Below are 26974 nucleotides of genomic sequence, written 5' to 3'. Positions count from 1 at the left end.
AGGACCAGCACAGCCTTAACATAATGTGGTTGCAGACTCCTGATCACTGTCAATTTGGGATGATGCTCAGCCCCTCTGTTTCCATGACTGTCATTACTCTCTTGAACCAAGAAAACTCCCCCAGTCACAAGGAAGTCATAGAATCATAGAATCATAGAATCATTGAGGTTGGAAGAGACCTCTAAGATCATCGAGTCCAACCGTCAACCCAACACCACCAGGCCCACTAAACCATGTCCCTAAGCGCCTCATCTACACGTCTTTTAAATACCTCCAGGGATGGGGACTCCACCACTTCCCTGGGCAGCCTGTTCCAATGTTTCACCACTCTTTCAGTAAAGAAATTTTTCCTTACATCCAATCTAAACCTCCCCTGCCGCAACTTGAGGCCATTTCCTCTCGTCCTATCGCTTGTTACTTCGGAGAAAAGACCAACACCCACCTCGCTACAACTTCCTTTCAGGTAGTTGTAGAGAGCGATGAGGTCTCCCCTCAGCCTCCTTTTCTCCAGGCTGAACAGTCCCAGTTCCCTCAGCCGCTCCTCATAAGACTTGTGCTCCAGACCCCTCACCAGCCTTGTTGCCCTTCTCTGGACACGCTCCAGCACCTCAACGTCCTTCTTGTAGTGAGGGGCCCAAAACTGAACACAGTATTCGAGGTGCGGCCTCACCAGGGCCGAGTACAGGGGCACAATCACTTCCCTACTCCTACTGGCCACACTAGTGGCCAGTCATGACAGTGTCAGTGGTCAACTGAGGACAAACAGGTAGGAGAGCAAGATACTTACTGCTGACACACCCTAGAGCGCAAACCCAAATAAAAACCTGACCTAATGCTGGCGACAATCCCACTTCAAGCAGGAGGTTGAGCTAGAGACGTGCCAAGGTTGTTGGTCCCTTCCAACCATGTCTGGGATGGTGGAAAGAGAGTCAGTACTCCCACTTAACTGAGGAGAAGTGGTTATCTGTCACAGGTCCCTGGGGTTTGATCACAACCATCCCACTTCAGCCCTCAAAGCATACACACACGCTGGAAGCTCAGTAGCTTCCTCCTCAACCAGCTGCCCCTGCACTTGCACCGCAGTAGATTACATATACACAGGACAGCTGCTGAATGGTCTAGCAGAGAGCCTGTTTCGAAGATGAGGAGGTCATAGACATCAACCCGCAGCTGGAGAGGCTGAGCAACACCTTAATCTAAAACTACATTGTGATAGACAGAGGACATGTGCCACCAGAGCTTTGGAAGCCAGTGTCTTTTGAACAGTCCTATTAAGCAAAGAAGGCTTGGAGGGATAACAGTCATTAGAAAGGCTAGGAATAATCTCCTTAATGACTGGCAGGTTTCAGATAGCTCTCATAACCTTTCATGAAAAAAGGCATGTTCTCTGGTGGTTTTCACAGGGCAGGAAGGAACGTATCAGTTTCAAAGGCGTGAACCACGGATCTTCAGGTCTTCCCCCAGCCTCTCTCAGCTGGAGCCGTAGTGTTCCCAGGTCTGGAGCAGACATCTGTGTCGCAACTACAACTTTTTCAGACCTAGCAAAAAGCAGGCCCAAAGCAATCCTACCTGGCCTGCTAGGCACATTCACTTCAGTTACCATTACTGCTCCAGCTTATGTCTCCAAATGGACATCTTCTTGTGCAAGTCACTTGGCACGTTTGTCCCATGAAGCTCAGACCATTTTCTTTCACATTGTGTCACTGGTTTGAAGCAGAACCTCTGGTACCAGGTCTCAGCCCAATTACAAACTATCTTACAACCAGCTATCAACTGCAATTTTCTACCTATTTGTTGCTGTCTTGGTCATCTGGATAGTTAAGATTCCTGTTTTTACTGTTTTCTGAAGATAGTAATAAACTAAAAGCTTGATTCACACAAGGAAGCTGGAGTTTGCATGCTAGAATGCACTTGCATTTGCTATCAGCTGAATGTGTTACGAGAATCAAAATATAGGTTATTAAAATGAACTTTAAAAAAGGACAGTAGTAAAAAAAAACCCTGCACTGGAACTTGGGGCTAATACACTTACTCTGTTCCAACTACCCATGTTTGCATGAACAATAACCATGGCATATATTTGGTGAGATACTTAACACCAAACTATTTATTATTCACATTAAACTCTTCTTGATCATACCAGATATTAGGAAACTCCTTTCCTGGGTGTGAGTGACATGCAGCCGAGGGACAAGTCATGAGAGAGGTGGGGGGGATGTCCATACCTGAGGGCGGGTTTTGGGACTGAGCTAGACAAGCCACGGCTGTCCTGACCTAGTTTTGGCAACAGCCTTCCAAGGAATTTGGACTAGAGACCCCCAGACATCCTTCCCGCTGAACATTTCTATGATTTTACACTTTTTTTTTCTTCAGGAAAAAAAAAAAAATCTTATTTTTTCAGGTCAACTTTTCTAATGGAAATAGAGAGAATACATTAATAATATCTCAAGAAAAGAGAGCTAACTTCAAAAACTTATGTTCACTATCAGAACCAATCTATTTAACATGCATTTAGTAAAATAAATCAAACCTTAGGTGAGCCACCAGCTCTTTCTCCTCCATTAGGAAATCCAGAAGAACTTTGCTAGCATAGTTATATGCTTTTTCTATTTGTTCCACATAAGCTCGCTCTTTTAAAGTATAGATGACCTCTTTAGCCACAGGGCAGGTAACATCACGTCCACATTCTCGCACAACATTTAAATATTTCCCTAGAAGCAAAAAGAATGAACGACGCATATTCATACTTACTGTACATCCAACAGGGAAACTTTCAGACCACTACCTTCAAGCGGAAGATACGCTGTGAAATGTTTACACTAAGTTCTACTGAAAGCTGGAAAGGATTTAGACACCTTTCAAAAGATGATGCAGAATTTTCAATTAGGCATCTAGTATCATATTTAAGGAGAGATTTAGAAATGGTTTTGTTTCCCAGTGATGGCAAAACATCTCTGCAGATAACCAGAAACTTTGAAGATCTGGTGTTGCACTTCAGAAGTAGCTTTTGGGGGGTTTTGTACTTACGGCAGAGAACAATGGTAGCCATCAGGTTGCATACTTCATTTTAAAACACCCAAATTAAAACTCAGCATGTTCAAACCTCGGTTGTCTAGCTCCATCTAGCTAGCTGCTAGAAAACTGTACCCATGAAACAGAGCAGTAAGACAGATAGCTCCCCTTGCTGCTGGACTCCTTCCCACATGTTGTTTTATTTATAGGATTCAGGGTTCTTTTTAAATCTGATTCTTCTATTCCTCTGAAAAGTTCAGCTGGACAACCCCATAGACTGGCAAAGCATGATAACATTTACTTTATCTTTACATAAAGAATGGTAATGCTTGTCTCAAGATTCCTCTTACATCAGAAGCGTATCTTTACCTACCCGTGCTTAGTATTTTGTCAGCCATTTTCTGCAAGAATGAGGGAATCTGTTGCTGAACAACAGTATATCTTTGATCCCAATACTTGTCATTATAGTCTTCCTGAATCTTCTCCTTCTGCAGCTCATGCTCCTCCACCATGAACTCACTGAACAGTTAAAGCAGATGTTTAGAAGCAGGAAGTGGTACAATGAGGATTACATTTTTGACCTGTAAACTAGTAATATGATCTATCAGAAATAAGGTCTCATGAAAATACATTCCAATCAAGAATGAAATTAGCCTTTATTTGTAGTAAGAGGAGAAGCATTATGCAAAGCGTTTCTGCTAATCTGCAATCAATTATGACAGAAACAGAATTTTGTAGGGTTCACAAACCAAGCCTAAACATTATTTGGTTGTCAGTGTAGATGTGAGGATGCTGGCCTTTGTCTGCCTTCCCACCATCAGGAAGGCATTAATTTTAGCTATTTTAACTTGAGTTTTGCCCCTCTTAGGATTCTGAAAATGTGGGAAACAGCAATGCTGCATAAACTATTAAACACAGCGAAATGCTTCAAATGATTCTACAAAAGCCAAGAAACTTCAGTTGAGTGCTGTTAGCTCATATCAGATTAGCATATTAGTGGACTACATTTAACATAGATTCACTGAGTTATCACACTCGTGCCCCGTGAGGAGAAAAAGAGGTACAGGCATGGTAAGGTGGAATTTGAGTGGACTGCATATTTGAACTGTTGTGCTATTGACTTTTGCATATAATTTCCTTGAATTTGGAAAAATAAAGCAAGTGAGAGTGTCTCTGACTGTATAACCACTGAATCAAATAAGAAATGTAGTTAAACATGCTCCAGCAGCTGCCCTTCCTTGCAACGCTGCCTTGCCTACCTACTGCTGCCAGGTCCAGGCCCCTACGCTATGCAGACTCTACAGAGCAGAGGAATGGGTGCACTAAAAAAGTAGAAGCCAGAGACCCAAACAGTATTTCTTAACTTTTGCATTTCATTTTCATTCCTTAACTTTCTTTACCTGTATGGATCATTAATGATGCCTCGATATATCCACTTTTCCAGAATTTCAAAATAAGGCACGCTGGCTGCCTTGGTTAAATACAGGCACAGCTCCTGGGCCTGGCTGTCCCCCGTGTAATTGAAAGTCTTGTCATGGAGTAAGCTCAGGGTTGATCCTCCCATACACTCACCTTTATCTACAGAAGTAGCTAAAATTTAAAAATATAGATATAAGACACAAAGCTGACACAGATTAATTGCACAAGCTATGCTGTTAAACATAATGAAGTTAGCAGTTGATTAGCTGACCACCCTAAGTCACAGATCTCCATGTCAGCTGTAGACCCCTCCTGTGAAGATGCAAGGCCATTCCACCACACAGCCAAAAGCTTACATCCTGAAATGTCCTGAAATGAAAACCCAAATGATCCACAATCTAAAAAAGCAATAATCAAACCCAACCCTCCAGGGAAGGAGAACTGAACTCAGGTAGATGCAAGGTACATGGTGGCTTAGAGTCCAAAAGCCTCCTACAGTGAGGGGACCAGGTATAGAGATCCACTTTCCAGGTGGTAATGGAAGAAACATACACTTCAGTGGCTTGCTTGAGAAACCTCTGATCTCAAAAGCACTTCTGTTCTCAACTGTAACACTGAGGTAGCCATGCATATAGCTTAAACACCAGGATTTAGGTAGGTTGATAGTGAAATTTGTACTTTGCCATTGCAAAAGAGACATAGGGACAGAGGAAACAGTACTGCTGGTGAGTTTCGGGTCGAAGTAAACCTTAATGTATTTGGCTAACTGCTGTGTTCCAAAAAACTGAAAATTTCAGGAGATGTGACTACCAAGAGGGATCATCCAATTCCAGATTGTAAATAGAACAGGTATTTACGTCCAGATGAATTCTCTGGGCTGAACAGAAAGAAATGTACAAGTACTCTCATGCCAAAGAGTTTAACCAAAATTATTGAGTTAACTGTATCCGTGACCAACAACCTCATGCAGTGGCACAGACTGGGACTGACTGGCTGAGGAGCAGCACTGCAGAGAACAATCAGGGTGTCCTGGTGGACAACCAGCTGATCGTGAGTCAGCAGCGTGTCCTTGCAGTGATGAACGCCAACTGCACCCAGGGCTGCACTGCCAGTGATTATTCCCCTCTGCCCAGCATGGGTGAGGCCACACCTGGAACAGTGCGTTCAGTTTGGGGTCCCCAGTATGAATAACAAAATGAAGAGTCCAGCAGAGGTTAATAAGATGGTGGGGGGCTAGTGCCCAACGCACACAAGGAGAGCTTGTGTGCCTCAGGGAGCTGGGCTTGTTAGCTGAGTGAAGATGAAGCTGGGGGTTGTCAAAAGCATTCCTACACTATCCACAGATGGTTCTAGAGGAGATGGTATGAGACTCGTCTTGGAGGAGCACAGTGACAATATCAAAAGGGCAAAAGTTACAAGAAGGGCAATTCCAGTTGGAGATACAGAAAGAAATGTTCACAAAAAAGGTGGTGAAGTCATGGGAAAAGGCCCAGAATGGTGGGGGATCTCCATTGCTGAGGATTTTCCAGACTCGCCTGGACATGGCCCTGAGAAACCTGCTGTACCTGTGAGCAAGGGGTTGGACTAGAAACTGCCAGGGGTTCCTCCTGGTTGAATCGGTTTATGGTTATATATCCACACACAGCTGGAGAGGCATTTGGAAAGAAGCTGAGTAGAGACAGCAGTGGTGGAAACAACTGATCCGAAAGGCATGGATTGCGATAGTAAAAGGCATGGACTTGCCTCATGACAGCTCTGAAGGGCAGACTCAGCCCTAGAGCCCACTGCTCTCAAAAAAGAACAGTGCTCTGACAACTACAATTCCCCTTGGCTTTCTTCTTTAATATAACATAAAATTAAAATGACACATGCCCAGCCTGTATTGCTACTCTGTACAGTTTTCAGAAGCCACTGTCATGCACCTGTCAAAATGTAATGACTGTAATTTTTGAAACTTACCAAGTGAAGCAAGAATCTCCAGGGTCCTCATTGTGGGCTGGATATAAAACCAGAGTTTCTGCAGTGACAGAAGTCCCTGTCTCTGAAGATGTTCCAGCTGGGTAATTAGTATCATGTATTCCTTGATTAGAGTCCGCATAGCAGCAGCCAGAGCATGATTTACCTGTCCATATTCGAAAGAAGACTTCTCCTCTATAAACCTGTAAATGGCAAAATGGAAACTCTTTCAGGCAAGGCACCTTCTATCATTTTCAGGAATTTTATCTTCAGGATACTGTACAAGCACACGAGTAGATCATGTGTTGGGAAGCACACCAGTCTTCGGCTGGAGTTTCAGGTTCCACATTTGCTCTGTGTCCCCCTGACTATTTCCCATCATCGCATTTCCTAGTACAGAAAGCCGCAGGAAGACGTTTCCTCTCAAATTGCAGGGGAACTAGAATTATTTGCAAAACCACTATGTAAAAAATTAGGGTTAAGATTTTCAAGGCAATTGTCTTTGCATAAGCAACAGATTAGAGGACAGGAAAAGATCTCAAAAGGAAGCAATGGGCACCGAGACATGTGGAGAAAGCACTGTTGCTAGTTTCTGACACCACATGCCACAGCAGGGATTCATCTGACCAGATTTAGATGGCTCCATACAAGTTAATGGAGAGAGACAGATGCTTCTGAACACAAGTTATATCATCTGGAAGGAGACATGTAAAAGAGATTGGATGAATCATATCCTAAAAATGCTTCTTTCTCTTTGCTGATCTTTTAGGGACTTTGAATCAAATGCAGACATCTACATAACAAACATCTGCTGTTAGTGAGGTGTACCTTATACTAAGACCTTTTAACAATTACTTAACGTAGCTATGAGGAACTAGGCAGCAGTAGGTTCTCCTGCTCAGAAGCACACAAAGGTTGTCCCAGTCCTGGATGCCCAGAGGACAGCAAAAAGCAGGAAACATGGAGAAATTCATAGCAGAGTGGGAAGAGATAAGCCAGAACAAGCAGGCATATCCTATCTGCACTTTGCCTGAATTTACCAAGACTAAGTTTGGACAAAGGTAAGGTGAGGTGAATGAAAAAGTGAACTGGCAGCACACAGGAGAAACCCAGCAAAAAGAAGTGTAGCTAAAACCAATTCAAAGAAATTGTCATTCTTATTTTATATCCCCATAGGTTTAAATTAAGCTTGGAAGTTAACATCTGCACAATGACAATTCTTTTCTACAACCTGATGCTCAAAAGAGAACATCCTCCTCTGACAAAAGTCAGCTTGGTACCTGGTGACAGCAGAGTAACTTGCTGCTACAGGAAGAATCCTGGTCACCAGCTCTTTGATGGACAAGTCCAAGTTTGGATCGACTGAAAATGCTCGGTTCTGCCTGCCTACGAGAGCCTGTGCTGTGATGTATCTTCCATCCACACCGATCAGAACGTACAGCAAGTCCTCCACAATCATGGATTCTTGGGAGGCTAATGGCAAGGTACCTATTTTCAAAGAGAAGACAAAAAAAGAACACAACTGGAACATGCCATAGTACTACCTGATCATACATTCATTTCATTTCAATCTAGTACCTGAAGCTTGAAAGGAAGACATACTACCATTCAAAGAGAACAAAGAAAGATCACACAAAGCTGAATCAAGATATAGAAATAAAACTGAGTTAGGGTCAACTCCAAAATCATCTACCTTGCTTTCCGGGAAAACAGAATCCTTTGCTCATTTATACCCAAAGCAAACCAAGTACACAGGGCTATACTTCCGACATCTGTGGCCAAGAGAACATCACCCACAGCTTGTGCTGCTGATCCTTCCACCCCAAAGGGCTCAGTTATACTGGACCTGAGGAGCTCCAGTCTTGTCAACAACTGTCCCTACCTCCCCTCCGCTGAAATATTCAAATATCAAGAAAACAGTTCAAATACAGACACAAAGAAATGTTAGCCCAGCAAAAGCTGCAGGTCAACTGCAAACTGTAGGGTCTCTGAATGGTGTGGTCAACTACAAACCAGCTGCAAGAAGCATGAAGGACTCAACCCGAAATATAACCACGTGCATCAGAAGATCAGGGAACAGAGTGGTTACAACACTAACTACAGCAAAGCTTATCTCATGAAACAAGGCAACAATCCCTCTCCATTTGTAGGACTGTATGTGAGAGAACAAATGGTTCTGAGCTTGCTGGGAACATTCCCTCACAGCACATCCCAAAAGGCCCTGGCAGAAATGTACTGGTGGACAAGCTATTTAAGGGCACCTCCAGGAATGAGCCTGCTCTTTTCACGTCCCCCTTAGACGCAGCCCAAATCCGCATCAGGAAGAAGCTACACGTTTCCTGTAGGAGCCTCCACAGTTCTGGGGAACGGAAACATGAGTCTCTAACTCAGCTGTTCTCTTCCAAAAAAAGCTCTTAAATCTAATTTATGAAAAAGAAACTATACACAGCTCAGCCTAAAGCTAGAATACAACGGGGAGAGATTAGTCCCCTGCTGCTCTGGCGAGGAGAGAGACAGCAAATCAGGGAGGTTATAGTCTTACTGGAGAGGATATTGAGCTGGGTAGATCGATGAATACTCCCTTGTCAGGTACAACTACAGATTTTTCAGCTGAGAATACCAATGTGATACTCCTAGAGTAGGATTTTATGGAGGCTGTGACTCAAGACAGAAAAAGGACTGGGAAACTCAAAACAGATTAGATCCCATGGATCAACAGTGGGGCTGGAATTCAGTGCAGGAGAAACACTGTGAACAAAATAAGTTTGGGGTTGTTTTTTTTTGAACCCTGCTCTTCATCTGCAGAGTGCAAACAGCCAAGTTTTGCTTTCATCCTGACGGTGATGAAGTCTGAACAGCACTTCTGAACAAGTACAAAACATAAAAAGTTAATGCAATTTTCCCTGCGTGTCACATACCTATAGGTACTGTTGTGTCAGTGCTTAAACTAGTGCCAATTAAGAAATCACCAATAAGTGCAGGTCTCTCATACACCCAGGATGGAAATATTGGAATGGGCTGACCAGAATTCTTCTTGTTCTGCTTATCTCGGAGGATTTTTCGTGTAAGCTCAAGAGGCTGTTGGAAAAAAAGAGAGAGAAAGAAGGAAAAAAGAGATCTTCAGAAGTCCAAGAAATTTTGAATTTTAAGCAGAAATTGACTGTAAACTGATAACTTGAGAACAGAAAGTAGAATAGCTGATGTTTCAGTAGCACAGCGTAGGATTTGGTCTCCCAATACCATCTACTCTATTGGTCTCAGTGCTGCAGAGGTGATTTTTTATATAGTTGGCCTTCTTTTTATTGGAGGGTACATGAAATAACGCCTTTCTGCACCCCTCCCCACCAGCCTGGATGCTAAGGCACACATAGGGGAACAGAATGGGGACATGCACAACAACCAGGCAGCTTACTAGTTTGCAAAGCGCACCATGTGAAAGGCAGCAAACTCCTTCCAGAAGCAGTAAACAGCAACATATTATTCAAGGGGCACTTGCAGATAGGCTAACGAACACCTCTGAACTCAGTTTCTGCACAGTGCCCACTGAATAGCTGCGTGCCAAATGCAATCCAGACAATCTACCCACAGACAGCTGGAAAGTGACGGAGTTTTTTACTCTGAATAGGAGTCAACAAAGGAAGTGAACTCTTAAAGACTGAAAGACTTTCCATCCCTGGCTCCGGGTCTCTGACACCGAAATAAATGGAGTACAAGATTAATTATCAGCTGGAGAGCCCTGAGAGATGTACAACCTCCATGAACACTTAGAGCCCCAAGCGCACAAACACAGGGCACATGCTTATGAATGCCATTTCTTAAGCTCCACAGATGTGTATGTGAAATGGGATATGAACAGGGTCATTTTACTTTCCTCTCATAGGAGGTCTCAGAGGAGAGAGGAACTTGGGAAGGAAGCAAATGTACGTGTGAGCTTTGCATCTTAAAGAATGGTGGTCTTACATGTAAGAGGTAGTTGATGCACACTACGGCTGGCCCCGGCCATTTTTCATATTCTCAGAGCTGCCCAGTGCTGGGTGTTGAAATCCTTCAAAAAAGCATCAGCTGTGGGACCACTCCTCCAAGTAGCACCAGTTCTGGGCATGTTTGCTGCAGCCTCGCTGCTGGCATAACACTGGTACAATGTTCTCAGGTCAGACAGGCACCCCAAAGCAACACTACATTCCTACTTATACTGTATATGGGTGATCTGCTAGAAGGACCTCAATTTCCTCTGCTCCCCTAACAGAAACAGAACTCTCATAGGAGGGTATGAAGAAGGATGAAGCATCAAGTAAGCTGCCAGCAATTCAAAGGATGACTAGACTTCACACAAAATTGCAGATCTCAGTGAGGACTGAAGTCCTTCACATGGGTAAACAACCTGAACTCCTTCATAAATCTTAAACCCATACAGTGAGAAAATACTCCTCTCTTGAAGTAGTATATAGTAGTTTACTTGTCCGTCACGATCTGGACACACAGACATTGGCTAAAAGATCAAAACATCATGTGCACTTTCTGTATCATCTTGAGCTCCAGGCCATTAAAGGAAGACCTGGAATGGAAGGTCTCCCAGTAGTACTGGCCCTATGCAATATGGCTGTAGGAACAAGTTTCTGCTTAGGAGAAGGGCAGCCATCATTACATCTTTCCAAACGGCAGGGAGGAACGAGTTGGAAGAAAAGCTCTACAAACCATGGACCTTACCATCACAATATCTCCATGAACCATGCATACTTATGAGAGAGCAGACTAAGAAAGTATCTAAGCCCAAAAGCTTCTGAGGCATTGCGCTAAGTATGGGAGACCATACAACCTAACAGAGCCAGGTTAAGGTCTCAACAGCACATGTAGATGGAAGAAAGTACTTTAAAATAGAGCTAGTTCAGTGAGATGGACTACGTGAAAAGTTACACCTTGGAAATTCAGAGACATGAAGTAATTCCTGTCTCCAACTCCCAAAATGAAATCAGATCATAGACTCATAGAATGGTTTGGGCTGGAAGGGACCTTTAAAGATCATCCAGTCCAACTCCCCTGCCATGGGCAGGGACATCTTTTACTAGATCAGGTTGCTCGAAGCCCCGTCCAACCTGACCTTGAACACTGCCAGGGATGGAGCATCCCATCTAAACCCACCCTCTTTCTGTTTAAAACCGTTGCCTCTTGTCCTGTCACTACAGGCCCTGCTAAAAAGTTTAACTCCATCTTTCTTATAAGCCTCCTTTCTATATTGAAAGGCTGCAGTAAGGTCTCCTCAGAGCCTTCTCTTCTCCAGGCTGAACAAACCTAACTCTCTCAGCCTCTCTCTACAGGAGAGGCGTTCCAGCCCTCGGATCATTTTCATGGCCTCCTCTGGACCCCCTCCAACAGGTCCATGTCTTTCTTGCACTGGGGACCCCAGAGCTGGATGCAGTACTCCAGGTGGGGTCTCACCAGAGCAGAGTAGAGGGGCAGAATCACCTCCCTCGACCTGTTGGCCACGCTTCTTGTGATGCAGCCCAGGATACAGTTGGCTTTCTGGTCTGCAAGCGCACATTGCCAGGTCATGTCCAATTTTTTTTTCACCAGTACCCCCAAGTCCTTCTTCACAGGGTTGTTCTCCATCCATTCATCCCCCAGTCTGTACTGAGAGTGGGGACTGCCCCAACCCAGGTGCAGGACCTTGCACTTGGCCTTGCTGAACATCATGAGGTTCACATGGGCCCACTCCTCCAGCCTGCCCAGGTCCCTCTGGATGGCATCCCTTCCCTCCAGTGTATCAACTGCACCACTCAGCTTGGTGTCATCTGCAAACTTGCTGAGGGTGCACTCGATCCTACTAGGTATGTCATTGATGAAGATATTAAATAGTATTGGTCCCAATATGGACCCTTGAGGGACACCACTCGTTACTGGTTTCCGTTTGGACATTGAGCCATTGACTGTAACTCTTTGGATGCAGCCATCCAGCTAATTCCTTACCCATCTAGTAGTCTCCTTTCCTTCTTGGCCCTGGAAAATACCTATTGTAAAATTGCCTACTTCCATACTATACAAGAACAAGCCAAATAGCTCCCAGTGCCTGAGGGAAGTCCCTGAAATGAGATGAGCTCATGGCACTGTGAGGGAGCATGCAGGCACCTCTGTCCCTGTGAGCTCACAGCCTATGGGTTGGGGCATGCCTGGAGTATGGGTGTGGGCTGTGGCATCCATCCCTAACAAAAAGGCAGGGACTGAGGCCTATTCCTTATAGTGATTGTGAAAAGGAGCAGCCAGAACCTCTGAAACAAACGCAGAACCTTCTTATCGAGGGACTGGTTCTTCTTCACAAGTGATTCTCTGGGATGACAAGAGGCAGGGAGTTTCTGTTGGAGTTCAATCAGTTCTAGTGTGAACCTGTTAACTGGCAGAATTCAAAAAAGTTGACAGTTTTGGCTATAAAGGACAGAGCAGCCTGAAAGGGAACACGTAAGTTTTACTATCTTGATGATTCTTGGGCCAAAACTGATCCAAGCAGCAACTCCAATCACTGAAAGATCACTGGATGATCTCTCTAACAGTGCCAAGTAATCACAGGGCAGATGGCACAGCACTTCTGGCACCGGTGACAAAGCATGTGTCTCAGGGGCATGAATGACCTTCTCTCTGCAACTTAAAATTTAGATCGTTGTCATTATAGGCTTCAATGACAGCCTGGATAAAACTCCCAGGACTGAAAATGTGGCCCTCAGGTGTCAGCCTGGCACTTAAAAGCCCATGGGATAGGGTGGCAGTTTGCCACTGTCACGCTGATGAACCTGCATCTGGTATCTTAAGCAATGACAGTGCCACATCCATTGAGGGAGAGAAAGAGCTCATCTTCGTGCTCAATGAATGCCAACTGTGCCAAAGGGCTCCCTGCACTACAGCCCTGGTGCCAGGGAAGTTGGGCAGCAGTGGGCGTACACTGGACCTACAACACACGACCAAGGAGGAGTGGTGGGTACAGCTGGGCTTTGCTGGGTCTGGCCCACAGAACGCCTAAGAGCAGCCTGCAACTACAGGAAGGACAAGTACCAAGATGATGGGTAAAGCCAAGCTCCTCTCAGCAGTGGCAGGAGGTTCAGGCAGCCACAGACGCAAGCTGCCTCTTGGGATATTGAGATCAGGTAGGAAGAGACACTTCTTCCTGAAGAGGGGGAGCAGCTGTAGTGGGTCAGCAGGGAGGTGGGGTATCTCCCTCCTGGGGGCTGCAGGACTCAGATGGGCAAAACGACAGCTGCTCTGATCTAGTGTGGGTGACAGTCCTTCTGTGAGAGGGAAGCTGGACTGGACAAGCCCAGCGGTTCCTCCCACCGGTGCCACAACAAATCTGTGGAAACACTGGCAGCTATCCTCCATGCCCGGTGAAGGAAGATGGTGCCACAAAGATCACAAATAGAGTTGCTCAAGTGAGTCCCTCACATCCATTGATAGTGTGAAGGATCACTCCAGGGCTTGTGCCAGTGCACAACCTGGCTTCTAGAAAAGAGATGGAGAAGTAAATCAATTGTGATTATTATGACTACTTGACAGTCCTCTTGGGAAGTGGCTCTAGCGGAAACTCTGGGTCAACAGATTTCAGCTATGTGTGTGGATACAGCCCTACTAACTCAATGGCCCCGAGCACCTGCCCGTTAGAGCCTTTTAGCAGAGTTTCAGCTCTTTAAGTCTGAACAAGGTATAAATGGAGCAGCAGGGAGGCACAAATCTTTTTAATTGGCTTGCATTGCCATTTCAATTCCTTTGGTTGTGAACTGCACATCCCAGAGAACACCACTTACTCTTCTTTCCTCTTTTAGCAAGTCTGCACATAAATCCTATTAAAAAGATCAGTTACCTTACTGGAAATACATCTTACCTTCATGATCTAAATCAACCACTTGACTCAGATCATCTGTGAAAGATTTGGATGAGTCAGGCATGTATTTCAGTCTGTGCAGACACATATTTCACAGTGTATGTGGAACAAGGCTGGTTTCATCACTGCCTGACAGGGGGAGGGGGTTGGACTTTCTCTGTTTAGGATTTGAACTCTCCATCATCACATGCAGCTCTTCAAGCTGAGAGACCAATCGGGTGTCCCAAAACACTGAACATGGAGGGTCTACTCCTCTAGCCACTGATGGCCTGAAGTGATCTGACCACCACAGCAAACTCCCCACTTGGTAGCAGATGCATCATCTACTGTCATCATCTTCATCAGGGACAGGAGGGTGTTCCCTGGAAGGTGTTAGCTCTGCTCAGCCACTGCCACAGAAAGATCTTCACAGACTGAAAAGCAACTGCATATCTGCTGAGGAGCTAGCACAGGCAATAAACCATATACAGCCACGGCTAGAGAGCTCAACAGCAAAGGTTAGTAGGATGCATCATGAATATGAATGCTGCCACATGGCCAAGACAGGGCCAGCAGTGCCGCAGAGTGAGCAGCTGAGTGAAGCACACACCACACCAATACAGACAGACCCCGTGCACTAACAAGACATCAATAAGCCTCCACTGAGCGAGGGTGCAGGACTGCCACAACAGAGACTGCAGACAGAGAAGACCCCAGTGTGTGATTTCTGAGCATTCACAAACAGGCCAGCATCCTCAGAAACAGTCACATGCAGAGTCTGGAGGCTTGTCCCCTGTTAGATTTTATTGACCAGTCATCAGAAGGCAGAACAGAAACAAACCTCTGGGACAAAGGTAAGCTGCAAAATTTTAAATGGAAGCATTTGCACATATTGCCTAGTTGCTCACTCACTACAGACCTTATCACTCTTTCACCTCTGTCCAAATAACTGTCCATACACAGCTGCTTCTCTGCCTTCCGCAGCCAGAATGCCCTTATCTTGACCCACAAGCTTTTCGTCGTATTTTTCTCCCCCCCATCCTGTTGAGCAGGAGAAGTGATAGAGTGGCTACCCAAGGTCAACCCATCACAGTATGGTTATTTATACAAATGATTATAGGAAATAGAAGTTACGATTTTAAGTAATAATTGCCCTTTTGCACTTCCTACCTCCTGGCCTACTGATAATGAAATGCTTGCTTAACTGTTTTCTAAGCCTGTGTCTTGCAATGATACAGTTTACTTCTACAGTAGGTTTTTTTCTTCCTTTTTGTCTTTGGGATCACTTTGCAGCATTTATTGCAGGAGCTCAAATAGCTAAGTAGAGGGAATGGCTGTGTCCACTTGGGGAATGATTATGTGACGCATTGTACCCACATTATCTGAGAGAGCAGAACTCCTAGGAAGGGAGATGGGGACACGCCACAATGGCTGCTGAGCTCCTGAGCAAGCACTGCCACAGGCAGAAAAGAAAACGTCAGCACAGCTTAAAGCAGTCATTTGAAATGGGAAAATGAAATTACATTAACCCCCGCCAGTTAGAACTGTTGTGGCCTAAACTTGACTTACCTTAACTGACTTAAATAGAAAAAGGCCATTTTTATTAAGGACAGCACAAAGATTTAATATAATCTGACAAATAAATGTTGAGAGATAATTTAGATTGTCTGCACAGATAGGAACATTTATAATTCCACCAGATGATAAAAGTTAAGAGCACAGCTATACACATGAGCAGAAGGAAAAGATTTTGTACCCAAAGCTTGGGAAAAGACAGTACCTGCTGTACACTGGAGTTGGCTGTGACGCTGCCCAGCTGCTTGCGTAGCTCCTCGAGCTCCTGTAGAGATATCTTGGAAGTAGACGAGGGAATGGAAAAATTTGTGCTGCCACTGGTTGCTGCATTTGCTGCAAGTTCTGCCCTTTCTTTAGCATTTTGTTGCAAATACTGGAGTGTCTGTACATACACAAAAAAGAAAAAATGTTGTGAACGCTGGTCAGCACACACTAAAGCAGAAAACGTATGACCGTAAGACGGTTGTGCTGAATCAGACCACAGGTCTTTCTGTCCCAGTTTCCTGTGTCTTAGTGGTTTATATCAAGAGGAGTGTAATTCTCAGTAGTGCTTTAATAATTAAGTAAATGCTAGAACTGATTATCTGTTGATTTCAACGCATTTCGCTGAACACTGTCATCAGAAAGCATCCTGTACTTAAAATCATTGCATTGTTGCTACTGCTGAATACTTATAACATATCCAGTTCTAAAGGAGAAACAAACCTCTTTGTCTTCTGTGAGTTTTGACAGTAGATAAACTAAAGAATCTAGATGTCTTGTATTTTTAGATTTCAGCTCATCGTACTTCTTTAAAAAATCTTCAGGAGTTCGAGAAAACTCTGCTATTTTTACCTGTAAAACACCACATTAATATTAAATGTTTAATGTATATTATTATCACAGCATTCAAAAGAGGAGCATCGTGCAAAGATGGAGACAAGGTGCCGGCTGCGGCTGCCACTGAAGTACTTCAGGGAATGGGTTTTGGACTGAATGCTGCAGCATTGGTCTCCTACTAACAATTATGCTGGAAGAGAGTGAGGGTCCTGGCACTTCAGGTGATGGAGAAGGGACTGCAGGAGAGAAAAGATGAAGGTAAGCACAAGATCTGTAGCAGGGCTCGCTTTGCACATGCTCAGTCTGAAGCAATATAATTTTGTATCAGCAGGTTTATTAACGGATTCTGGAACTGATGAAGCCATATCTGGACACTGGGTCCACTTTGGGGGCTCCACTAGCAAGAGAAACATCAACAAACTGGACTGAGCCCAGTGCAGAGCGATGGAGACGGTGAGGCATACTGCCCATTGCCCAAAGGGGTAACAGACCCTGCTTCGAGGGGCACAGCAAAAGCACCACAGGCACTGCCACAAATTGCGACATGGAAAATCCCAACTGGACCTAGGGAAACAGTCCTTTCTGGAGAGAGAGGTGACCCTGGGACACGGCCAGAGCGATGGAGGAATCTCCTGGAGATCTTCAAAGGCAGCTAAGCAGTCTGCTGTAGCTGTGATGCTGGCCCTGCTGCGAGCAAGGGGTTGGACTGCAGATCTCCAGCTGTGCCTCCTACTTAAATCTTTCTACAAGTCAATGAACTGTAGCTGTCAGTATAAATGATGCTTAAGACTGGAATTAGAGAAAACATGCAGTTCAAGCTACAAAGATCTGAACTCTCAGACAGAGTTGGCAATTTTCTAGCACTTATAGCTTGACTGATGGATTGCTTTTAAAAACGACAATGAAAACCAGTATTATGGCCACAGAAGTATACCCGGTCATGAGAGTGTCAGGCTTTAATCCCTAATACCTGGGAGATATTCAGGAAAAAAGTCAACTATTGTTCATATAATCGCATTTCACACAGTTACTCTTTTTCATTTTACTCCTTCAGAGGACAACCCCTCTAATTCAAATTTGAAACAACCATCACAGGCACAAAATCAGCTCCTTTTTTGAACTCCCCCCCCTGTTCTAACAATCCTTCTCATGTTCTTTCACCAATCTCTCCAAGATGCAAGGATTTTACCTTTTTCCTGATATAATCTTTCTACTTTGTACCCTAAACTGAGATTCCAGAGCAGATTACCCCATTTTTTTTACCAATGCCAACACAATTTCACCGTTATTCTCAGAAAAACTTGGTACAGCCACTACCCCTCCCAACACGTGTCCAGCTCCGCACCCACAGAAGTCAAGTTATCTCACAGAATAGTAGAGTATGGAAAAGGTAGTTCACATCACTGGCCAAGAGAAATCACACTGAGGAATGTTTATCTTGAATTTCTCCTTAGGGAGGACTGTGCTCTCAGAGCCGATGGAATCTCTATCAGTGATTGCAAAGGAAGCATGCCGCCTCAGGGGTTCTGCTGGCCGGCCCCCCCCCCCATAGGGTCTGAAACACGTCTCAGCTGTGATTACAGTATGTCGAGACTTACCTTCGCGCTGTGCGCAGAGACAGTCGTGGTGACGTAAGGCGTTCGATTCTTCTGCAGAAGATCGATGTAGACTTCGGCTCCTTCCCCGCCGTGAACGCGCAGCAGGCTGAGCAACTCATTGACATCGTGGTGAATGCGGAACTCACTCATACTCCCACCTGAGGCTACAAGCTCCGTGGGACGCAGAAACAAAGGCGGTAAGTTATTATTTTACTGCTGCAAATGAAAATATACCCACACAAACAACATTTCCTGACTACATTATAAGTCTGCAGGGTATGCTAAAATACTTGACTGGAACAAAGAAATACATGTGAGGGGAGGAAGCAAGCAAAACAGAGATACTCGTTATTGTGCCTGATTTAACTATACTGGTACAAACCCTACCTTAAATGTAGGTGAGCCAGCAGAGGATTTTTCAATCTCAAAACCACACCGGTGGTGGAAAAGTTAGAGTCGTTGCAAGAAGCGCTGGTTCGTGTACTGCAGACACAGCTGAAATTGCTGGCTTCAGCAGCCCACCCACGCTGCTGCTTCTGAAGTTATTCAAAAGCAGTTTTTTCCAAGTTTAGGGAAAATTCTACTGCCCATTTTATTAACAGACAAGAACCAAATTCTGTGAAGTTACTTAGATGATGGCGTCAGAATTAAGAGTCTGGTTGAGGCATCATGCAAGTACAAAGTTTAATGTGACACCCTGTAGAGACGCAGAATATCAAGCATATAGACACACTTTTGGTTTACCAAAATCATTGAATCGTTTAGGCTGGAACGGATCTCTGCAAGCCTCGGGCCAACTCTCCACCCAAAACTGAGTCAAACTAGAGCAGGCTGTGCAGGGCCTTGTCCAGTCCAAGCTCAAATATCTCCAAAGATCCAGATTCCCCCACCGCTCGGGGCCCTGACCCTCATGAGGAAACACCTTTTCCTAATATCCAACTGTGATTTCCTCTGCTCGGAGGGGCACAGCGAGAGCCCCAGAGGCACCGGCACAAGCTGCAGCACGGAAAACCCCGGCCGGCCCCAAGGAAACAGCCCGTCCCCGTGCGAGCGGGGTGTCCCTGGGAAGGGGCCGCGAGCGGTGGAGGATCCCCAACCCCGGGGACGCCCCGACTTGCCCGCACACGGCCCCTAGCGACCGGCGGCAGCTAAGGCGTTGGCCCTGCTGGGAGCGGGGTGGGGCCGGAGACCCCCGCCCGGGTGCCGCGGCAGGTCCCTCCGCTTCCCGGCCGCTCCCCGCCCCGGCTCGTCCGAGGGGGACCCGCGCCTTCCCCGAGCCCCGCCCCACCCCGTCCCGTCCCTACCTACCCGCCCGGAAGTGCCCGCCGCCAGCGCCCGGAAGCGCGGCCGCGCATGCGCGCTCCCCCGAGCAGGCGCCCGGAAGCGCGTCCCGCGCATGCGCACCCCCCGCCCCCCGCCGCGATGCTGCCCCTGCCGCCCGGGCTGCGCTGCCGTCTGCGGGAGGCGCCGCCTCCGCCCCGCGCTCTGCCGCCCCCCGCGCTGCCCCCGCCCCGCGTCCCGCCGCCCTTCGCCTTCGCCCCTCGCCGCCTCCGCTTCGGCCCTCACCACCCGCTCCTCGAGGTGAGGGGCTGCCCTCCCGCCGGCAGCCGGCCCGGGGCCTCCCCGCGCCGGGCGAGGCTCATGGGTCTGGGCCTCCGGGCCCGGTCTGTGTGGAAGGCAACGGCCGTGCTCCCTCAGAGCCCCCTCCCGGACCTCTCCCAGCGCGGGCCCCGCCGCGACCTGTCTCTGTGGAGAAAAAGGGTTTGCTCTGTGGAGGCAGGCCTGCTTGCCCACGGCCTCTCTCTGCTCCTCTCTTAGGATGGGGACGTTCACAGGCATCTCTACCTCCAGGGCGTCCTCACCAGCCTCGCGGAGGTGGCGGAGAGACCCAAGTAAGTGAGACAGGGCCCGCACGCCACCCAGGTATCGTGGTGGCTGCAGGTGTGCCTCTTAGGTCATATCTCCCGCTGCGTGTCACGTCAGCATGCGGCACCATTGGTATGAACCCTGTCCGCTTGTGTTGTACGGGTGTGATGTTGGGACGGGTGCCGTTCCTCTTGTCTGTGGACTTTAGAGGCTGAGGAGGAGAAATAAAAGGGAGAAGACACAGACATGTTGCAAAGCAGTTTGAAAAGGAAAATGAGGTGATACAGTTTGCAGACCTCAATATCCTGCTGAAAAGGTCAAAAATTGGTATTTTGTCCTGCAGTCAGCTGTCTGTCTAAATGCTGACTTCTTGTGCTTGCTGGATGTGACATCATTTCACTGGGAGTTCCCCATAAGCAGGTAAGGCATCTATAATATGGCTGAAAATTGGGATTGTAGCTAAACAAGAGGATTTAAGTGGCATGTTATGCACTCAGTCAAAACAGTGGGAGAGCTGTGTAGTACAGACAGTCTCAATTAGGAAGGCTAAGCCTGGGGGAGAATCTTCAGCTTGCTTTAAAACCTGCTCTTGTATACAAAATTGAGGAAGTACTGTGAGGATTGTGTGAGGTTCTCCTACAGATGCCTGTTAAACAGCATTGGCACAAAGTTTTAATTCACAGCTGCAACTTTAAGGTCAAACAGCTTATTTTTCACATTGCTGCTTGATGTTCTTAATTGAAGCACTACTTCAGAGGATGATAATGTATATGATGCTTAAGCCGGCAAATAAGACTTTCCAACTGCCAGTACCTTCATAATCTTCATTCCATTGCACCTTTTAAGGTGCAAGTTTAAGTATTATTCACAAAAAATGCCACAAGTAAATAAAGTCATCTAGAGGGATATATGCAGCTGAAATTAAGGCTCTAATTTAATTGAAGTCACGGATGTCCTAATTTCCCTGCAGGGTGTCTGAATTCAGTTGCCACATCTCTGGGTGCTGCCAGGTCTTTGATACAGTGGAGGACTACGAGCACCACTACAACACGCTGCACAGGAACGTCTGCTCCTTCTGCAAGCGCTCCTTTCCATCGGGGCATCTCTTGGATATTCATATCTTGGAGTGGCATGACTCACTTTTCCAGATAATGGCTGAGAAGCAAAACATGGTGAGTCTCCCTGCCCAGCCATTCAGTCATGGTTGGTGTGCAGGGCGTGGGCTGGCATCCTTAGAGACTGACCGGGGAGGGCACCCACGTCCCCAGCTGACACCGCTTGCCTTTTCCAATTATGTCTTTTTTTTTTTTTTTTCCCCTGCCTTTCAGTACAAGTGTCTGGTAGAAGCCTGTGCAGAGAAGTTCAAGAGCAGCAAAGACAGAAAGGATCACTTGGTCACCGTTCACCTTTATCCTGCTGACTTTCGGTTTGATAGACCGAAGAAAGTGAAAAGGTAACTGCAGAACTGCAATAGCACAACCGGTTTTTCCCTGTAGAGGTGATGATGTGCTCCTCTGCTGTTTCACTCCCTTTCCAGAGTAAGCAAGTTTATATCCTAAGAGGCTCAGAAATGGTGTTTTCTGCTGCTTGTAAGAACAGGTAAACTTGCAAGTCTTTCTGTGGCAATGTTTTACTTTATCTTAATGTTGAAGCGCATTTTATTTCTCTTCCCGTGTGGCTCCAGGCCCTGCTCCCTTTTGTGCCATCTCAAGTGTAAACGCAAGGCCCAGCATCTCTCTGTGTTGCTTTGTGCACGTTTCCTGCTTTGCTCTCCAACCCTTTGCAATATTCCCATTCCCCAAAAGCACAAGTAGACCAGAGGGAGGCTTTGTAAGTTTGGCCAACGGCTTTCTCAGCTGGCTGCTCATTTCAAGCACTGCTTTCACCACAGGGATTAATACAAGGACTGATGTTGTTTAACACCTTCCTCAGAGAACTGGGTGATGGAATGGAGAGAAGATTTCTTGCCTGGCAGGGTGGTGTGGCCCTGGGAAGGTACAGGAGACTGGGTCTGTGGAGTCTTTCAAAGCTTGCTTGGGTAGCCTGGTGTGAACCCTGTGAACCTTCTAGTCCAACCCTCTGAGCCCATTGAATGAGTTACGCTTTATGGACTGAAGAAAAGAACTTGTGGACAAAGCTGTGTGCTATAATGCAGCAACCCTGAATACTTAAGTAGAAACTCATACAAGCCTATCACGCAGCTCTCCAGCAGCCTTTTGGCTGTTCCTGGTGGTTTGCGCAGCCAAATCTCTGTGCCTCCATGCAGTAACTCACCCAAGTTGGACTTGAGCTGTTTCATCATGAAATACCTTTCATTTCCTTTGCCTCTGTGCTTACGTGCCAGCTGCTGAGAAAGCATGTAAAATTTTCTCTCTGCAGTGGCCCCAAGCACGTGAGCTCTCCCATGAAGCAGGGTGCCAGCATGCCGATGGATGTGAGCATGGAGACATTGGAGCAATTCCAAGTGGACCCCATAGAAATAGGACCCAGTGAGAACATGGAGATCCCTCAGCCTGCAGCCAGCCCTGGCTCCTCGGTGCCAGAGAAACAACTCTATAAATCCAGGACTGTACTGTTGGCCTCCACAGGCAAAAATTTCTGCGGCTAGGACCATATCATCTTAATTGCATTTTGCAGTGCCTGGTGCAGCACGACTCAGGGTGTTTCTGTGTTGAAGATAAGAGGTAGGATTTCCATGTATGTTTTAAAAGCCATTTTTAAAAGAGGAAAGCGTTAAGGAAGGACAGAGTGTGCGTACGCCGTGAAAGCCGTGTCAATAAGTTTCTCTTAGTCTGCCCGCCCATGGTCTCTTCCCAGGGTATTGCAGAATGGCATGGGTCTGAAGATAAGAACTCTGTCTTAAAATACTTAAGTTTCGTTCCTGCTTTGTAACACTTTCCCATCCTAGCAGACTCGAGGCTGAGCTGGTGTGTTTCACTGTAGCTGTCTCTGCTCCCATGCAGTTGCAGGACAAGGCACAAATAAAGCAGGTGAACATCCTGCTCTGGATCTTATGTTTTGTGAGGCTGGAGCAGCAGATTTTTCTGCCCTTTTTTTTTTTTTTTTTTAAACTTTACAGAAAGTTGAAACTGAATTGCCTAATGTTGGCTTGACTTTTGAAATCCCCCTCATCATGTGCTTTAAAACCTGTACGAGATGCAAGGTAGCCATCAAAAGGTCACCACCCTCTTCCCAGCCCCCGGATTGGTGTAATTTTATTCATCATTTTAATCATCTCTTAGCATAAAGGTTAATATGGTTTTGCCTGAACTATTCCAGTTAGCAAAGGAATTCTCGTGTTTTGAGTTTGCTGCATATGTGACACGCTGACAGTCTGATGAGCCCACGACCGCGCTGGAGCACCCCACAGGGAAACCTGCTTCTGTCCTCAGCTCCCTCTAGCTTTTGCTGACGTCAGTGTTCCGCTCTACCTCTGTAAGATGAGGTGAGCGTTGCTGATTCAGGGCTTTCTAACGAGCTGTGGAGTCTGAAAGCGCTCGCAACGCACTACAGCCACTTGGGTCTGCTTTTGTATGTCATGGTTTGCCTGACAAAATCCTGTCCCTAAGCAGCTGCCATGGTGACGTTTTAAACTTCACTGCTTTGTCCAGTGTAACAGCTTATAAACCAGAAAGAAACCGTCCATTGAATTCAATGTGATACTGCAGGTCAAAAGGAAAATTTGCTACTGAAAGGCCACGCTTTTACTGCTGTTTCTGCTCTCCTCTTCACAATCATGTGCTTCCACAACAAACCACTGCAGCTGCCCAATAGCATATTACGTTTTGTAACACCTTACACCAGCTGTAAAAAGAGGAGAGGCCTCCAGAACGTAAATGAAATGTGCAGAATAAATGGGAAAGCAGACCAGTATTTCACCCATTTTTTGAATTACACTGTGGTGATTTAGATGCCCTGCTCCTCCAATACCTTGCTCTTCCCACTCTGGGAGCTTGAAATGCTACACAAAGCATAAAGCGTCCCGGTGATCCTGCGAGAGGTGTGCTGTTAATGTATATTAAAGTGTGTCTCCATTTCCAGGATCCCATCCACAATTTGCTTTGGACAAGGTGCCACCCGAGGATTTAAAGGACCAAGAAAGAAAGTCTGAAGGTCAGTGCACCAGATATTTGCAAGATGAGGAGGCACTGGCCGCTGCCGACCACAAGCGTTAGCAATTGCACCTTGGCCGAGCAGGCATACTTGCAGTTGCATGCGAGGGTCCCGCTCCATACAGGGAAGGCAGAAGGGCAAAAACAGGGATTGTGCAGCAGCAGTTTGGGATACATCAGTATCTTGGGAGGGGTCTCTGTACCACCTCCCTTTGGCAGCATTTCAGAGTGGACCCATGCTTACGTTTATCCTTCCTGAGACACAATGCGCTCTTTTCTGATACCCTCTGAAATCAAACTACAAATAAATTCATCTGCCTCTGTGCCGTGAGTTTTTGTATCCCATCAGTGCCAGGACCACTCTGGGTAGCAGTGGTTTTCTAGATAGACTGTTGCATCTTGCCTGAGCTTGGAAATGGCAAATGCTGTTCTGAAACTCCAGGCAGCTGTGGGGATTGCACAGGCTTTCTGAAAAACTTGCATGGAATCGCTGCCAAAAATGCAGCAGGAATAACACCAAGCAAAATGCATCGTGTTCCCTCTTCCTGCAGAAAGCCCTGCATCCCCCCAGCCTCCTCAGGTGGCCTGGGGACAGGGTGTCATGCTTCCCTGCCAGCCCTGCTTGCACAGGGGAGAATCAAAATAAAATCCAGAGGAAGAGCGGTGTAGATTACAACAATATTTAGTTGTTTTAATTTCATTCTTTAATTTTCTCACAGTGTTTTTAAAAGCTCCCAGCGAGGACAGCCCTTGGGACAGCATGCAGGGCGGGTTGAACTCCACAGCAGTCGCTCGCAGAAAGAGTCTCGGACTGTGGCAGAGCGCTGCAACATGGAGGTGAGAGGAGATCAGCTGCTGGAGCTGAGACTACGCAGGATTGGGTTTTTTGATTTTTTTGCCTTTTGGGGGAAAAAATAGATTCAAGAAATTCCAAGGCAAAGTCTGCTGACTGTACAGAAGCTGGAACTACTGACAAAAAGAAAACAAAAAAGTGTTGGTCCCAAACTCTGATCTTCTCCGTCTTGCTGAAGTCTGCTCCGCTCTGCGGCGCTTGCTCTGAAACCCAGGCAAAAGGTTTGCCCGGGCCAGGAAAAGCAGTCTGGTGCCTTGCAGCTCATTTCCACGGGGAGTTAAAGTGACTTCCAACTATATGAATAAATAAAAGGAATTTTTACAAAATCGCTTCGTAGAGAATTTATGCCCAGGCAGCATCAGAGGTGCAGAATGAACCTCCCTTTGCTCCAAATACCCGCAAAATCAGGTTGAGATGGAGGCTTTTCCCCTGCGTCTTTCCCTTCCTTTTTAGTCTCTTCCTGTCAGGAGAAAAGATTGATTGGAAATGCAGAGCCAGGCTCAGCGTGCTGCCGCCAGGTCTCGGGGTGCTGTTGAACCGTGACACTTATTTATAAAATTGTCCATAAAGAGAAAAAAAGAGGTTGCTGGAACGGCGTTTATCCAAGAAGCTTAGATCTATAATTGCTTTTTTCCCCTACCCTCTCTCTGGGAGGAACAAAGGATAAAAAGGGCTTTGAAAAATCCTTGCAAATAGGAGCAGGGAATGATGCTTACAGAGATGTGGGAGATGATTTCCTTGCGAGTTTTAAAATGCTTTGCTCTGTTTTAAACTCAGCCAGCTTGTCCGTCATTAATCCTTGCTCCTCGGAGCAGCCTCTGGAGAGAGCTGTCTCTGACAGCAAACCCTCTAGCCAGGGTCGCTGCCGGAGGAGGGCGGGCAGCACTGGGCACAGCGGGTGCTGGGGAGTGTCTGCTGCCAGGCCAGAGGGGCAGAAGGAGGCACGGAGGGAGGGAGCGAAGGATGGAGGGATGAGGGAGGGAGGCAGGGAGAGAAGGAGGAGGGGAGGGAGGATGGAGGGAAGTCCAGGTGGGGAAGGGGGGAGAGGGGAGCAGCCGGCCAGGGCACAGAGCCACCCACCGAGCTGCCCCGTACCCATACCCCCGTGCACACCTGTACACACACTAACTGCAGTCCTGTGCGCACACCCCCTGTACCCAAACAGCCCATGCTCACCCCCTCATCAACTGTTGTGCACACACCCCTGTACCCATAGCCCCCATGCACACCCCCCTGCACACACTACTGCCCCCCTGCACCACCACACACCCACCCTTGTCCCCCACAAGCACCCATGCACACACATCCTCAAGCACATCTCTCCACACATGTGCACACACATCCCCAAGCACACCTCCACACCTCTCCATGCACCCCCACCCCACCCCTCCATACCCCCCTGTGTGCACAGCCCTCACCCCAGCAGGCTGCTGGTCCCCCAGAGACCGGCCATGGTACAGACCAGAGAAGACCAGGCTCTGTCACCACCTTTGTGGCCACCACCCTGGTGCTCCTGCCCCATGTCTGCCCAGGGACATCTATCAGCAGGGACTAGTAACGATCAAAAATCACTTCCCAACACTGGAAGCCCCTAATGAGGCTTTTTTCCCCCCACTGGAATAACTGGAAATTTGAAGCAGGCACCACGTCACTGGAGATGCCTGCAGCCTTTGGCACGTGATGGTACAAAGATCATGCAGAAGCAGCCCAATCTGCTCTCCCTTAGGTGTTTAAGTCCTAAGTTTCCACCTGGAAATTCCTTCCTTCCTTTTTCCCAGACTCCAGGTCTCTGAGTGTCTGCCCTTGCTATTAAAAAATAAAAATTGCAATTACAGCCTCAGGGCTCATGACTAGCTCTCTTCTGGGTTACCATCTTTTTCCAGAGTCCATGGGCAAGTCTCCCAGCTGCCCAGTGGCTTTCAAA

The 26974-nt window shown here is 46.8% G+C and overlaps 2 protein-coding genes across 4 annotated transcripts in view; one reads left to right on the top strand and one right to left on the bottom strand.

The window, feature by feature from the left end:
* Positions 1–19542, bottom strand: part of TUBGCP2 (tubulin gamma complex component 2) — a 41513-nt gene extending 21971 nt beyond the window's left edge. Inside the window, exons 1-10 of one of the 3 annotated variants that reach the window (XM_076339530.1) lie at positions 19528–19542; positions 18220–18390; positions 16508–16636; positions 16008–16184; positions 9306–9465; positions 7668–7875; positions 6391–6590; positions 4413–4602; positions 3386–3531; positions 2531–2711 (exon numbers count right to left, since the gene is read on the bottom strand). In XM_076339530.1, coding sequence (XP_076195645.1) covers positions 2531–2711; positions 3386–3531; positions 4413–4602; positions 6391–6590; positions 7668–7875; positions 9306–9465; positions 16008–16184; positions 16508–16636; positions 18220–18369 — 1541 coding nt within the window. In that variant the 5' untranslated portion in view covers positions 18370–18390; positions 19528–19542. Of the gene's footprint in view, positions 1–2530; positions 2712–3385; positions 3532–4412; positions 4603–6390; positions 6591–7667; positions 7876–9305; positions 9466–16007; positions 16185–16507; positions 16637–18219; positions 18391–18606; positions 19421–19527 lie in introns of those variants that run through there. The other 2 variants (XM_076339529.1, XM_076339531.1) reach the window with 2 other exon arrangements.
* A 99-nt stretch (positions 19543–19641) lies between these two features.
* Positions 19642–25376, top strand: ZNF511 (zinc finger protein 511). Its single transcript, XM_076338030.1, has 7 exons — positions 19642–19800; positions 20038–20111; positions 21056–21257; positions 21414–21538; positions 22465–22652; positions 24129–24198; positions 24917–25376. Exons 1-6 carry the CDS (start codon positions 19642–19644, stop codon positions 24194–24196), a joined length of 816 nt encoding a protein of 271 aa, XP_076194145.1. The 3' UTR covers positions 24197–24198; positions 24917–25376.
* The last annotated feature ends 1598 nt before the right edge of the window (positions 25377–26974 follow it).

This window comes from Aptenodytes patagonicus, chromosome 5, assembly GCF_965638725.1.
Source record: "Aptenodytes patagonicus chromosome 5, bAptPat1.pri.cur, whole genome shotgun sequence".
NCBI lineage: Eukaryota > Metazoa > Chordata > Aves > Sphenisciformes > Spheniscidae > Aptenodytes > Aptenodytes patagonicus.
Note: the sequence above shows the minus strand (reverse complement) of the source record. Positions and strands in the feature narration are given on the sequence as shown.